The sequence below is a fragment of the Branchiostoma floridae genome, chromosome 8 (genome assembly GCF_000003815.2).
Source record: "Branchiostoma floridae strain S238N-H82 chromosome 8, Bfl_VNyyK, whole genome shotgun sequence".
Taxonomy (NCBI): domain Eukaryota; kingdom Metazoa; phylum Chordata; class Leptocardii; order Amphioxiformes; family Branchiostomatidae; genus Branchiostoma; species Branchiostoma floridae.
Window position 1 is genome coordinate 11,528,383 of NC_049986.1, and position 13,762 is coordinate 11,542,144.

The 13,762-nt window shown below is 39.4% G+C and overlaps 1 protein-coding gene across 6 annotated transcripts in view; it reads right to left on the bottom strand.

Annotated features, from left to right (window-relative positions):
• Positions 1-13,762, bottom strand: part of LOC118422080 (guanine nucleotide exchange factor VAV2-like) — a 33,589-nt gene that overhangs the window by 12,237 nt on the left and 7,590 nt on the right. For 4 of the 6 annotated variants that reach the window (XM_035829605.1, XM_035829601.1, XM_035829604.1 and 1 more), the window contains exons 3-14: positions 12,593-12,651; positions 12,265-12,345; positions 11,935-12,019; positions 6,260-6,370; positions 5,766-5,834; positions 5,209-5,412; positions 4,019-4,054; positions 3,370-3,390; positions 1,663-1,758; positions 1,141-1,224; positions 802-875; positions 262-366 (exon numbers count right to left, since the gene is read on the bottom strand). In XM_035829605.1, coding sequence (XP_035685498.1) covers positions 262-366; positions 802-875; positions 1,141-1,224; positions 1,663-1,758; positions 3,370-3,390; positions 4,019-4,054; positions 5,209-5,412; positions 5,766-5,834; positions 6,260-6,370; positions 11,935-12,019; positions 12,265-12,345; positions 12,593-12,651 — 1,025 coding nt within the window. The remainder of the gene's footprint in view (positions 1-261; positions 367-801; positions 876-1,140; positions 1,225-1,662; positions 1,759-3,369; positions 3,391-4,018; positions 4,055-5,208; positions 5,413-5,765; positions 5,835-6,259; positions 6,371-11,934; positions 12,020-12,264; positions 12,346-12,592; positions 12,652-13,762) is intronic. The other 2 variants (XM_035829603.1, XM_035829606.1) reach the window with 2 other exon arrangements.

Below are 13,762 nucleotides of genomic sequence, written 5' to 3' on the forward strand. Positions count from 1 at the left end.
CCACTGTTATTTTAAGGTCTTGTATATATTTTTCAATATGTTGTTTCTCCATTGACAGCTATAGCCAGACTGGCAAAAATTACTAACAGAAATTAAATTATATTCACTTGATTATGAAGTGTAGTTTGGTTGCTGTTTCACAATATTACCAAAATATGAGTCTTGACTTCTCTTTAAATGAATGTAACTTTGTTTCTCAATACAATTCTCCATCCTGTAATTACCAACAATGAGATAAATCTTCCTTTAACATGTCCTGACCTATTCTGAACATTGTTATCTCTCTGGTTCTTGAATCTCAGTTCTCCGTCTCGCAGTAGTCTTCCATAATCTGACAGGTCTTTCCCCTCGGGATAGTCTGTGATACTGGAGAGAATGACCAACAGGTAGTGGTATGTTTACTCAAACTACAGTATTTCTATCATTAGCAGAAGCTCAAAGTAAATATATGTATCTGACTGTCTTTTACATATTTACTCTTGATATTCCTTTGAACAGTTAAGAATTTTCCAAATTTCGTGTTCACAATAAAACAGCTAATAGATCTGACTCTTGTTACTTATCAGGTAGCCAGTGACTTTACTGAATAGAAAGTATGTACAATTAAACATTGAACTACATGTTTCTGACCAAACAAAACATATTGTGGAGACAGCAAACAATGTCCTACGTGAGATAAAAACACCATATATCTGCTTCTGGCAGCCAATATACAATGTCAACCTATGAAACACAGAACATTTTACCAGAAAACTAACCAAACTAAGATTCTGTACAAGGAACCAATTTTTCTTTTCTCACCTCTCTTGAACCTTCCTGATGGTCTCTACTGTCTCATTATCTCTCTTTACTTCATTCACATACTGTGCTAAATCCTGCAGGAGAGACATGAACATGTTAGTACGGCCAAAACTGTTAGCTTTTGTTACCTAATGTTCTTTACCCTTATTTCAGCACCAAGGACAGAAAAGACCAGGATTTTTAAGATTTATTTTTTCATAGAAGTGCTGGCCCACTTGTGATATGAAATACAAGTACCTTATTATGGTTATTTCTAATGGCACTTGATTGTTTATGATTAGTTTTGCATGTACAAGAGTTTGGTGACTATGGACAGTAAGGTGTTCTTTCATGTGTTACCTGCATAGCTGCTAGTGCTTGTTCCAGTCCTTCCTTCTCTTCCTTGGGGGCCATTGGGGTTTTCTGAATGTGCTTGATAAGTTCCTATAGAGAAAGAAATCACTTAAGCAAGCATTGACCACATTGGGTAACTTTTGAAACAAAAAACTAGCTAGAATGATATTTAGTCACAGTATCATCATTCAACTCTGTGACAAGGGGGTGTACAAACTTAGCCATGTATGGGACTGTGTTCTCACCACAAAAGTGCCTACTACATCGGCTACATATATAGCAGCAAGAAGCAGAACTCCCATTAGAAGCTGAGGCAGATGTCTAACAGGAATCAAAACATCAGCAGGTAAGATCAACTGGTTGTGTAAAAGAAAACTCTGCTATTCTATGACCAACCAACCTGATGAAAGTATTTTTGGAATTCATTCAACTCTGTAGTCATGTCAAACTTCAGGGTAACAAAACACTATGGGTGAATCTAGTGAAGTTTGCTATCTCTGATTGTCAGTTGAAATGAGAAGGACTTACCCTGAGCAGAAGATGGTACTTGAGAACCCTCTGCATAGGCACACTCAGCAGGTCTCTCAGGCGGAACTTCCCCTGGTTACACGCCATCTGACATGTCTGGGTGGGAGACAGGGGGCATGTAATCACAACTCATCCTGTCAAGCTTTAAATTATCTTTTTTACCACTCCAAAACTGCAAAACATGCATTCTATGATTTCCACTACTAGCCTGAGTACCATTCTCCGTGGTGACTTCTGGCTCAATACTTTTGCTTGCTAACTCCGTTGTAAGCAAGCAAAAGTATTGATCCAGCGGTCACTATGGAGGATGGTACTCAGGCTATTCCACTACATCCTGTACATATCATTTTGGAAACTTATAGCCTGATAATCCTAGAAACTAGCTAGTAAAAGTAACAAACCTTGATATGAGACCAACAACAAACGGAAAATAGGTGATATAACTATCTTTAAAACTTACATTAACTACTAACGTAAGGTTACCAGTTTACGTGCAGGACCAGTTTACGGTCACTTATTGGTTGATGCAGACTTCGAGGTCAATTGTAAAAAAGAAAATTCTCTTGAGTAGGAAAGAAGTACGTTTATATCATCTATGTGTCTTGCCTTATTTATCCTATAACTTTGCATCCAGCAAATCACGTCTGAAAAATCCGACAACAATTTACATTTACGCTTGAGTGCGCACAACACTATTACAGATGACCCGGTTCTGATCGTAATTCTAGACGGCTATTTTCGTCCCCTCTTTAAAATCCAACAAACTCTTTATGAATTGAAACATCACCTCAAACCGAACCTGGAGTTCTTATCTCAAGAATGCATGGTGATTTTATGTATGTTGTCCAAGGAAACTCTTATAAACTGCATAAAAACAAGTGACTGTCCTCGCCGAGCGGGCACATAGTAGTTTTCGAACGCCATGTTGCATCACGTGACTTGCCCGTTATTTAAAGCTTGCTGCACTGGAGAGCGAGAAATTGTCGCAAGGGGCGCTGTTGGGGCTAATTTATGTGGGGAGGGCACGGCGTGAGGAAGCCACATGTATACTGAACGCGTTTTAAGGCCAGTTCCTATCTATACAGGTGATAACAACATCCAAATGCGTTGCCATTATTATGAGTAGCATTGTGCAAGTTGTCGAACAGCATGGCGCTCTGAGTGGCGTTCTGCTGGGGCAAAGATGACTTACCGATAACGTTTAGCGGCGATGCAAAGTGGCGGCATGGCCATATGTATACAATTTATCCATTGTGTTATCTCAGTGAACTACGTGGGGGACTTTTAAGGGAAATGATCAGATATATGTCCTTTAGAAAAATAACCTCATGGAGAAACACCCAACTGACCGTAAATTGGTCACCCTGGAAGAATTCTTGGCTGCAGACTTGTTTATTAAAGACGCTAGTACGGCGAGAAATCCTCAGAAGAAATATGATGCCACACAGAGCTTGACGCAGACCGACTTTGATGTCTTCCAATTAAGGACAGCTTTTCACTTCCCGACCTGCGCGCTTTCCATAAAACGGCATTATTAACAAATCGACCGTAAACTGGTAACCTTACGTTACCTTTCCACACTTGTATGTATGAAAATTATTTAAGAAACAGTTACTGTAGTATTGATGTGATAGATTGCACATGGAGTGATATCTAAAAGATCAAGCCTTGTAGCAGGCTATTTTTTATAGAAACATCAGTTCTTACATTTACTTGTCCTGTACAGACCTTTTGGTATGCATAAAGGTACACATAAATGCTTGGTGAAAGACTAATAAAACACACATTTATAACTAATATGTGCCACAGTGACTGACAATTAATGTAGCTACCAGTATAGTTTAGACACAAGATAGCACAGTACAGCAGAATACATCACATCACAATGGCAAAATACATGTACAACAATGCAACACAACACACAATACAACACACAAACTAAACATACTGCACCACCTGAAGGTCCTTTTAACTGCACAAAACTTGAAACATCATCTCAACATTTTTTAGAAATAGCTGCACAGATTTGCAGGTTCATTTTCTGTTTGAATTTATGAAAAAAAAATTTATGCCATATGTTTTCATGTGAGATTGTTTGTAGGTCTACAATAAATAATTTGATTTTTTGTTTTGTTATTCCACAAGAATTGATACAAATTTGTCATTCTACAGTGAAGGTTCTTTGTGAAGCCTCTGTACTTGTGGCCAGCACAAAAATATGAAGTACTGAAAGCACTACAGAAAAGACTGCCCGCAAAAACTTGAAGTCCCAAAAATGGCTGTGGTAAGAAATAAACCACTTGTAGTCCTGGACACAGTTAAAAGGACAGATTGGGACTCCACAGATGAGAGCTACCTCCAGTTGTACCTGCCCAAGTCCGCGCAGCTGGGACTGGCCGCATGCCGGAGAGAACAGAGCAAGATAGCAATGTAGAACACTTCAACAACACACTTGCCATAGTTAGTCACGAGAGGGTTAGACCAAGGTACATGTACCAGAAAAATCAGTTAGTAAGCATTTCAAGTCAACGTTTTCCCTTCTGCAGGCTCATTTTTACATCACTTTCGGTGGAGTTGCAGCAAGTTACAGTATACTGAACAGTATAAAGGAGGAGATTTTTTTGTAGACAGAATTTCACAGCACTAATCTGAATTCATGTCTTTTAAACACCTTTTAGGACACACACTAACTTGTGACTAAGTATCCCCAGTAAACTTAACAAACAGAAGGTAATCAATACTGAGGTACATACTTCCAAATATATGTTGTCTTTTTTTTCAAAATCAGGTCTTACTTTCTACAATGTACATCATCTGGCTTTCCAAATTGAAAACGATTTAGATACAGGTAGGCCAAACACAGTATCGGCAAGTGTGTTGCCATTATTGACTTATTGAGGAGAAACAACGTCAGAAGAACAAGCATGGCTGTAAGCATTCAAAAGCAAAGAGCAGGTCAGTGAGAAAATTGAATGATCCAGCTTATCAATTCTGAAATATACATCAAAGTTATCTCAAAGGCAAGTATCTGACAGTAGAGAAAGAAAGATAGGGGATAATATGAACAACAATTCCCTTGTACTTTCAAGATACACAACAGTCATTAGATGTGGGGTTAAATACACAATCATTTAGACATTCATCTATACAGAAAAAGAAGACTGCACACTGCACATTCATTTAGAATTCGTTAACATGAACATTCTTGTGGAAATTGAATACAAACATGTAGTACAACAGCAGCTACAATGATTTTCTTGCGACATGCGAAAGACAAGATGGCAATTAGTACTAGTAGGTAAACTCCAAGCAGATCCTACAGTGCCATAAGATAGTATCAAAGCTGGCCAAGGAGTATAGCTAGCCAAAGGGAGTCAAACGGGCACCTACGGTGGGTTTGATACTACGCCACTGTGGATCTGCTTGGAGATTACTAGTAAGTACTGGTAATAAACTTCCCTAAAGGCACTGAAAATTTGATAACTTTGACAACAGAACAAAGAACACTGTACGACAAAACATTCATATTAGAGAGTCAAAGTTTACCTCGATTTTGGTCCTGACTTCAGGCTTCCTCTGACACAGACTGTCCACATGGTCCTGCCCATACTGCATGTCGGAGCAGTACTGCCCGTAAATCAACATCCTGTCCTTCCAGTCCAGGAAACACTTGCTGATGTTGTTTGTGTGCTGGTGCCGCGAAGCCTTCTCCAGGTCTTGGAGAAAACCCTTGTGGACATTGAACAGGTCCTGGGGAAAAGATGTTATAACATTCAGGTTTAGCAGAAAAAGGTGATGCTTCATGTAAAGAACACTGTTTCATCTTCGAACACTCTTTAATGGCTCACATTCATTTTTTTCCTTGAAAGAAAAGCAGTTTGAACAGAGAGGATTTTCCGTCTTAGGACAAAATCTCCCTTTGAAATTGTTAAGGACACTGGTTGAACATGTTAAAGCACATCTATTTCGAAACCATATCAACTACTTTCAGCATTAATTCCAGGCTTGTCTTCACAGTGTCATGTTTTCTTATATCAAACGGGAACCTTGAGTCTACTTAACATCTATGGGATTTAAACAAGTACAGTAGCTCATTTCCTGACCTGTATGTTAATGAAGATGATCTGCTCATCGTCTGTGGAGATGATGTTCCTCAGAGGCAGGATGAAGTACTGGACAGAAGGAAACATTCACATCAGCCTTTTAACAAGTAGACTGCAGTACTCCCTGCTAAAGCTAGATGGCACTGCAAGATAGTGTCCATGGGCTCTTCTATTTTTCACCATAGATGAATGAATTATGATATATGTATTCTGTGCCATAATGGGTTTCTTTAAAAAATGTTGTCTTTGTTCCTGCAGTGTTATCTACATGGATGTCACCATTTGAATTTGGGTTCAATAACCTCTCAACTGGCATCCATCCAATTATGGGTTCAGCTCTATTCACAAAAGGCCTACAGCAAAAAAAGAACTGATTACTCTGCATTCCACATTGACTAGGGGCTTATTCTCGCTGCTTCGTATGTTGGTTGGCGTAGACCAGTAAAAAGCCCCTCAATACTGGGTAAATGGCATAATGTTTGTTGTGGTTTTACCTGCACAATCATGTTCAAAGCTTCCACATAGTTCTTCTCTGTGTCCAGCAGTTCTTTGACCACATAGTTCTTCTTCTCATGGACAGATAGTGACTTCTGGATGGGTTGTTGCTGTAAAGACAGAAGGAAAACTATTTGAGACTAGAAAGGCCGACATTTGCTTGATAGCAAATACAGCATATTTCAGCCATCTCCCTCCCCATGCAACAATAGACTATTTCAAAATCACCCATTTGAAAAATCACTTTTACTGATGACGATTTAACCCAAAAATGAATCTTACAAAATTCCCCCGTTCAAGAATGGACTCCAGTGCACCCTATGTGAATTTGCACAATAGACCAGTGCAGAAATACTCACACTGAAACATTGGCGTTTTGAATAAGAAACCAAATCCAAAATTGAATTTAGCAAAAAAGGTCCCAGTGCATGAAAAGGTATGATAGACCAGTCTAAAAACACTTCCACTAAAAATTGAATTTTGAATCATCACCCGTCCAAAACTGAATTTGAAAAAATCTCCCTTCCGTGTGCAAAAATGGACTCTTCCATGTAAAGTAGAGCAGTCCAAAAATAAATCCGTTAAAATAGGACTTTGACATATTATTAAATCACTGAAGTCCAAAAAGATGGATTTTTAAAAAAGTGCAAGAATGGACTCTTCCAGCACATCCAAGTAAAATTGCAAATTAGACCAGTCCAAAAATAACCCTACTGAAAGACTTTGACAAACTAGAAGTCACCAAAGTCCAAAATATGAATTTAAAAAAAATCCCCCCTCCGTGTGAGAATAGACTCTTCCAGCACACTTTCTGTAAAATAGCGAAATAGACCTGTCCAAAAATACACCCACTGAAAGACTTCACCAGTCCAATGATGAATTTTAAAAAAATGAACCCCTCCGTGTAAGAATGGACTCTTCCACATAACACCGGGCTCGCTGATTGGCTGCCACCTCCCCCTTTTTAGGATATAGATTCAGGCTAAGTGATTGGTTACCTATCTAATTAGATTAAATAGACATAGATGCCAGTAGGTGCAATCTGCAGCTGGGGGTCAATGACCTTAAGATCATTGACCCCTCTGGCTATTGGAAAATGACAACAAAAATCCCCAAATATATCATTTTGAAGTAGATTATGACAAAAATTATACATGTGTCATTTGAATAAATATCTAGTGCACCCTTTTACCAAAATTTAGGTCATTTGGTTTTAAAACCAGAGCACCAGAGCCAAAAGTGTACGTTTTTGCAGGTAAGAACAGGTAAGCGATTTGCAGAGAATCGAACGGGGTGAGACTGTTCACGCAGTGAAGGAAATCGCGCGGGTTCGATTCTCTTCACTTGAATGCGGAGCGCGCACGGCGATGGCGAGCCTACACTACCGTGCGAGACTATTCCCTTGGTGATGAAACGCGCACGGGCGCGATTCTCATCCCTTGAAGGCGGAGCGCGCACGGCGATCGTGAGCCAATACTATACTACCGGCCTACTAGACATATCTGTATTGCCCATTTGTATTGGATTATCTGTATTGCTCATTTGTCAGCACATCTTATACTTCCCGGCATATACGACATTACGAAGTTACGCACCAGTAACTTACCCAGCGGAGGGAGGGGGCAAATAAATTGCACATGTACTAGGATTGAGCAAGCTCCTTGGATTGAGCAAGACACAAACAACGCACTCACGATACTGAGACTTACAATTTAGTTACAAACCTTTATTTAGACATTTGTATCATAATCAAGAGTGAAAAGGACATGAAGTCAATAGTATTGTTTTCTTTTTCTACAGGTACAAATGGAACGTCGACAGTTTCGATCTAACTCTGAGCAGCGCTAAAGTATGAAGATGAACGATGTACATGAACTTACAGGCTGGCGCTGGCCGAACGAGCGACGTGCAGCTAATACTAGTATTCAGATATATGTATGTACAAGTATTACACGATGGAATAAAGATGTACGCAGGTCGAGATATCGCACAGAATCTAAATTCTACGTGGAAACATTAACTACGTAACTCAGACACATAAACTGAACATAGCACTCACCGGGTCAAGTTTTGGCGGCACATTTAAATGTAAAAAATAATAAACCTTCAATAACTGTTCAGAATCTTACAGATACATTTACACTGTCATTTGATTTGTCACAATTTCTTATCATAGCAGGCCGAGATATCGTACATAAGCATTTAAATTCTACCTGGAAACATTAACTACGCTACTTGGACAAAGAAAAACATGGCGTCTTGGAATGATGACGCTAACCCGTCATGCACTGCGGGTCAACTTTTGGCGGCATATTCAAATGAAAAAAAAAATAAATTACGATACATCTAAATGTACTGTGGATCAAGTTTTGGCGGCATATTCAAATGAAAAAAAAAATTACAATGCACCTAAATGTTCTGTGGATCAGGTTTTGGCGGCATATTCAAATGAAAAAAAAAATTACGATGCACCTAAATGTACTGTGGGTCAAGTTTTGGCGGCATATTCAAATGAAAAAAATAAATTACGATGCACCTAAATGTACTGTGGATCAAGTTTTGGCGGCATATTCAAATGTCAAAAATAAATTACGATGCACCTAAATGTACTGTGGGTGAAGTTTTGGTGGTATATTCAATGTCAAAAATAAATTACGGTGAACCTGTTGGGCCCGAAGGCGTCCAGACCTTCCTTGGCCTCTTGTGTCTTCTGTTGGGCTGTCTCGGCGAGATCGCCCTTCTTATTTTACCTGAATTTACCTGAACCGCTGAGACTCCGTGGTTTGTCTCTGCAGTCAGGAGCTGGAAGGCTGGTAGCCCACTGCCGCTCCTCCGACGATCTCGGCCTCTATGTATCTGTCGATCTTATTCTTGAAACTGTTCACTGTGGTCTGGGTAACCACCTACCTCAGACGGAAGTTTATTCCAGGCTTTTACGACTCTTACAGCGAATAATCTTCTCCGGATTTCCAGTTTGGTACTGGGTATTGACAGTCTCAGATGGTGTCCCCTGGTGTTATAAGGTGTTTGTAATGGTGTGAAGAGCGTGGTTCTGTCTATTTTTTTTTTTTTAATTCTGTTTTCTTTAGCCAGGGTAGCCCAGCTCAGTGCATCGCACTGCTTTACAGTGGGGCCCTTGATAATCTTGAATACCTCTAACATATCCCCTCGGAATCGCCTTACTGCCAGCGTAGTTAGCTTCATCTTTCGGAGCCGTTGACTGTACGTCAAATCTTGTAATTCAGGGATCATTTTACTTGCTCTCCGTTGTACGGCCTCGATCAACTTAATATCCTTTTGAAGCCAGGGCGACCATGCTTGTACACAGTATTCCAGATGTGGACGAACGAGTTGCTTGTAAAGGCGCTTCTTATGGGCGATGCTGTGGGGGGTGATCTGCTCGGGGCAGCGGCGTGGCTGTGGGGCTTTGCAGTGGCGTGCTGTGGTGAACGGATGCCTCCTCGACCTCTGCAGCTGCCTGTTCAGTGTCCGGGACTATGTCTTCTTGCAGTAGCGAGAAGTTCATTTGCGACTCATCTAGTGGCGTGTTGTGGACACCGGCTGCCTCGACCTCTGCCGGTTCAGTTTCCGGCTCCTCGACTTGTTTAATTCCACTCAATTGATATTTCATTCTTTGGCTCTATTTACGATTTTTTCATCCAATTTCTTTCGTAATTAACTATTGCTAATTCTTGTCTTTGCTTTTCTTTTCAGCGCTTTCTTTCAGGTAGAAAACACGGAGAAGCCGGGCAACATACTGCAAAGGACGCCGGGATAGCGTGGGCAGACACCATTTTGTTAACCGACAATTTCGTAGCGATTTTGTAAATTTGTGCGTACTAATCTGTAAATACTTCGGCATGTAGTGTAAACATTGAATACATACGATACTTGCTGGTCTACGTTTTGTACGCTTGTTTGATTTAATTACAAAATAGCAAACGCTCGATTTGTTTTCATGACTTGAGAATGATATACTGTAGTGTAGCGTCATCACGGCCCATGTTCTAGATTTTGTACGAAGTTTGTAAACGTTGTGTGAGTTGTAAGGGTGAGTAGTTTTGTAGCGTAAACTCTGAATACACAGGATAGGTATGATGTATTTGTATATATTTCATGTAAGGTTATGAATTTGCTGTGGTATGTAAGTTTGTTTTGTAGAAGGTTTTAGTAGAAAATAACGATGTTGGTGGTACGTGTGCTATTTGTCTCTGTTTTGTTGCTGACTTACGTAATTAGTAACGTTAACGTTTCTACATTCCCGCAAAGTGCCAACCCAGAAATAGAGTGAGTCTTACTACACGTTATCGACAAGTATCGCTGTCAAAAGTGTGTCATCGCCCGTACCCGGCGTCTTTCAAAATGGCGGGGGTTCGCGCGGCGCCTTGAATTGAAGATAATAGAACGTTTAATTTGTCTAGTAGGCCGGTAGTAGCCTGTGTTTACACAAGCTCTCGCCGGCTGGGCTTAATGACCCCCTCCCTACGGGTGGCGGCAATTGTAGGGCCGGCCGCTAGGGGCTTGATTTTAGTCAGGCTAGGCCGGTAGTATTGGCTCACGATCGCCGTGCGCGCCCCGCCTTCAAGGGATGAGAATCGCGCTCGTGCGCGTTTCATCACCAAGGGAATAGTCTCGCACGGTAGTGTAGGCTCACCATCGCCGTGCGCGCTCCGCATTCAAGTGAAGAGAATCGAACCCGCGCGATTTCCTTCACTGCGTGAACAGTCTCACCCCGTTCGATTCTCTGCAAATCGCTTACCGGAACCTAGCTCGTTTTTGGTCATAAAATGGCCAAATAATCGCAAAATTAAGCATTTTGTTGTACAGTATGCCTCAAGTGTTAATGAATCCATGTGCGCATATGTCTAGGGCACTCCTATATTAAATTTCAGGTCATCCGGTTCTAAAACCAGGGTACAGGAGCCAAAAGTGTCCTTTTTTGGTCAACAGATGACCAAAAAATCGCAAAAATAAGCATTTCCTTATACTGTACACCAAAACTGATATTGAATCTATATGGGGGACTTATCAAGGCACATCTGTGCCAAATTTCAGCTCATTCGGTTATAATACCAGGGTACAGGGGGCCCAAATATACAGTTTTGGTCTTAAGATGACCAAAAAACCTTAATAAAATCATTTAAGAGACAGATATGGAAAAAATGAAAAAAAGGGGTATTGGCTCACTCTACTCTTGCGCCAAATTTCAAGTCATTTGGTTAAGGAACAACGGAGATACCGTGTTCTGAAGATTTGACAGGAGAAAGAAAGAAAGAAAGAAAGAAACATTACGAATACAATATATTTCACCATACCTATGGTATGGCTGAAATATAACTATCATTTTGACAAGGATTTGCAACACACACCTGTTCCAAGTTTGCTACACATTACTACTCCTATTCTTGAAAACATACAATATCTATGACATTTAAAGGGATATATTGTACGATTTTGGCGCTAGAATAATAAATGTTCTGAACTTTAGTATCTCCGGACAGATTGACATTTGTAACTTATTTTCAACATATCTGTGTCATTTTTTCACATTCCTAGCATTGATTAACAATGCAGTAGCCTACCAGGAAGTAAGCCAGCTATAGATTTCTGAATCGACCATTGCTGTCACAGCTTAGCGGGACTACCAACAAACATAAACATGACGATAACTCACCACTCCGACAATGTCTCCATAGATGTCCTCATCTTCCACAGGGACGGTGTCATAAAGGTCATCCTCATCTGCCAGGTCACATTCACTGAGAACACAACAACAACAAGCTTGTACCACTAGAGCTTTCATTGACGTAGAGACATGCAAGAGGATAGAACTGTTATTTTGGAATTAAAGAACCATTTACAGTATTTGAAAGCACTCTGTCATTGCACTACTTTCTACATGACGGTCATTACCATTTGCTTTCCTTCACTGTATCTTAAAATAGCCGTATGCAAACAGCAGTGCCTCTATGTACGTCTGGGTATGTGAAATATAAACACTCACTTGGCCAAGTCTTCCAGGTTTCTGTAGATGTCGTCATCGTCATCCTCTTCTTCATATCTAGCATTAGCATTAGGGAATGGCCTGGAAAAGGGACAAAATTTGATAGATCACATCATGTTATGAAAATTTCGATTTTTATTACTAATATATCATCATCATTAATACCATTTATTATTGCTATATTTCTTTCATATTTTCAGCAAAAATGACTCAAATTTACCAAAATTACATTGTGAACCAGTAGCTTACAAAACTAGAGCTTCAGAATGATGTGATATCAGTGACAATTCAGTGATAATTTTGTACTCAAGTTCAGCAAAGAAAGTACCGTTTTCCTGCTTGGATAGCAAGGTGTGTGTTAGACAGCTTGGACAAGGTCTTGATAACCTGTGCAAACAGACAACAAATATTATATTGTAAATAGCACAAATGGAATATCTACGAAATTAGATCAGTTTATGGCACAAAATGTAACAAGTAAGATGTACCGTACTAAAAAACAAATATACAACTCTAAATATAGGCATAGCGAACCAAATTTTTGCATAAGCTGAAAGTCATCGAAAATAGTTCAGTCTCATAGATCAAATCCTCCCAGTCATCATACTTTTTTCCGTTTTACAATACGACAAAGTTGAGATTTTATAGATTTGTTTGAAGTTGAAAAGTTTGGTGTTTTCATTGGAAGATGCTTAAGTATTGTCCCTATGGGAAAAGTCCTGCCAGCCACGGCACCATAAAAGGCCAGAAATCCACAATTATTCACATATTTTTTACTATAACTCTCTCACTTTTCATGCTACAGTCTTCAAATTTTCAAGAGCTTGAAATCAGGCAAGGTGCTACCCAGACACAAAAATTTTAGAGAAAATTAGTTGTATTTTATGCTAATTAGGCCTAATCGGGTAATTTCTAATGAATTAATTAAAAAAGGTCTCTTTCTACACTGCAAGTTGTAAAGAAATACTCCTAGCTGACAAGGCAAACCTAGCGCTTGAATCACTTTTGATTTTTGTCATCAAGTATAGAAGGCATGTCTTGGATTTTAATTGATTGAAATATGCAAATGAGCTTAATGACTGGAATATGTAAATGCATACACATGTCAGAGGTTACATATGATATTTGCTGTAAAAGGCTGTCTCACATCTTAAATCTACATGAAACCAGATCTCAAAAACAAAGTGAACTGCAAAAATGATTGTTTATTTAAAAAAGGCTAATTGAAACTGCTAATTAGCTGTTTCCAGTAAACTGCATCTTTGCAAAATAAACATTTGGACATAATGGCTGGATGACAAATCATAAGCATATAACTAATATATTTTGCATTCAGGATAACTTTTTTTTTAATGGAGCATTTAGATAAAAAATAATTAACAGTGAGATTCAACTATGTGTACTAATTAGTAATAAGATATGCTAATTAGCTGGTTAGACTAAAAGCATCACATTACACAACATATGTCCTGGTAAGTCTATGACAAGTGACAGGAAC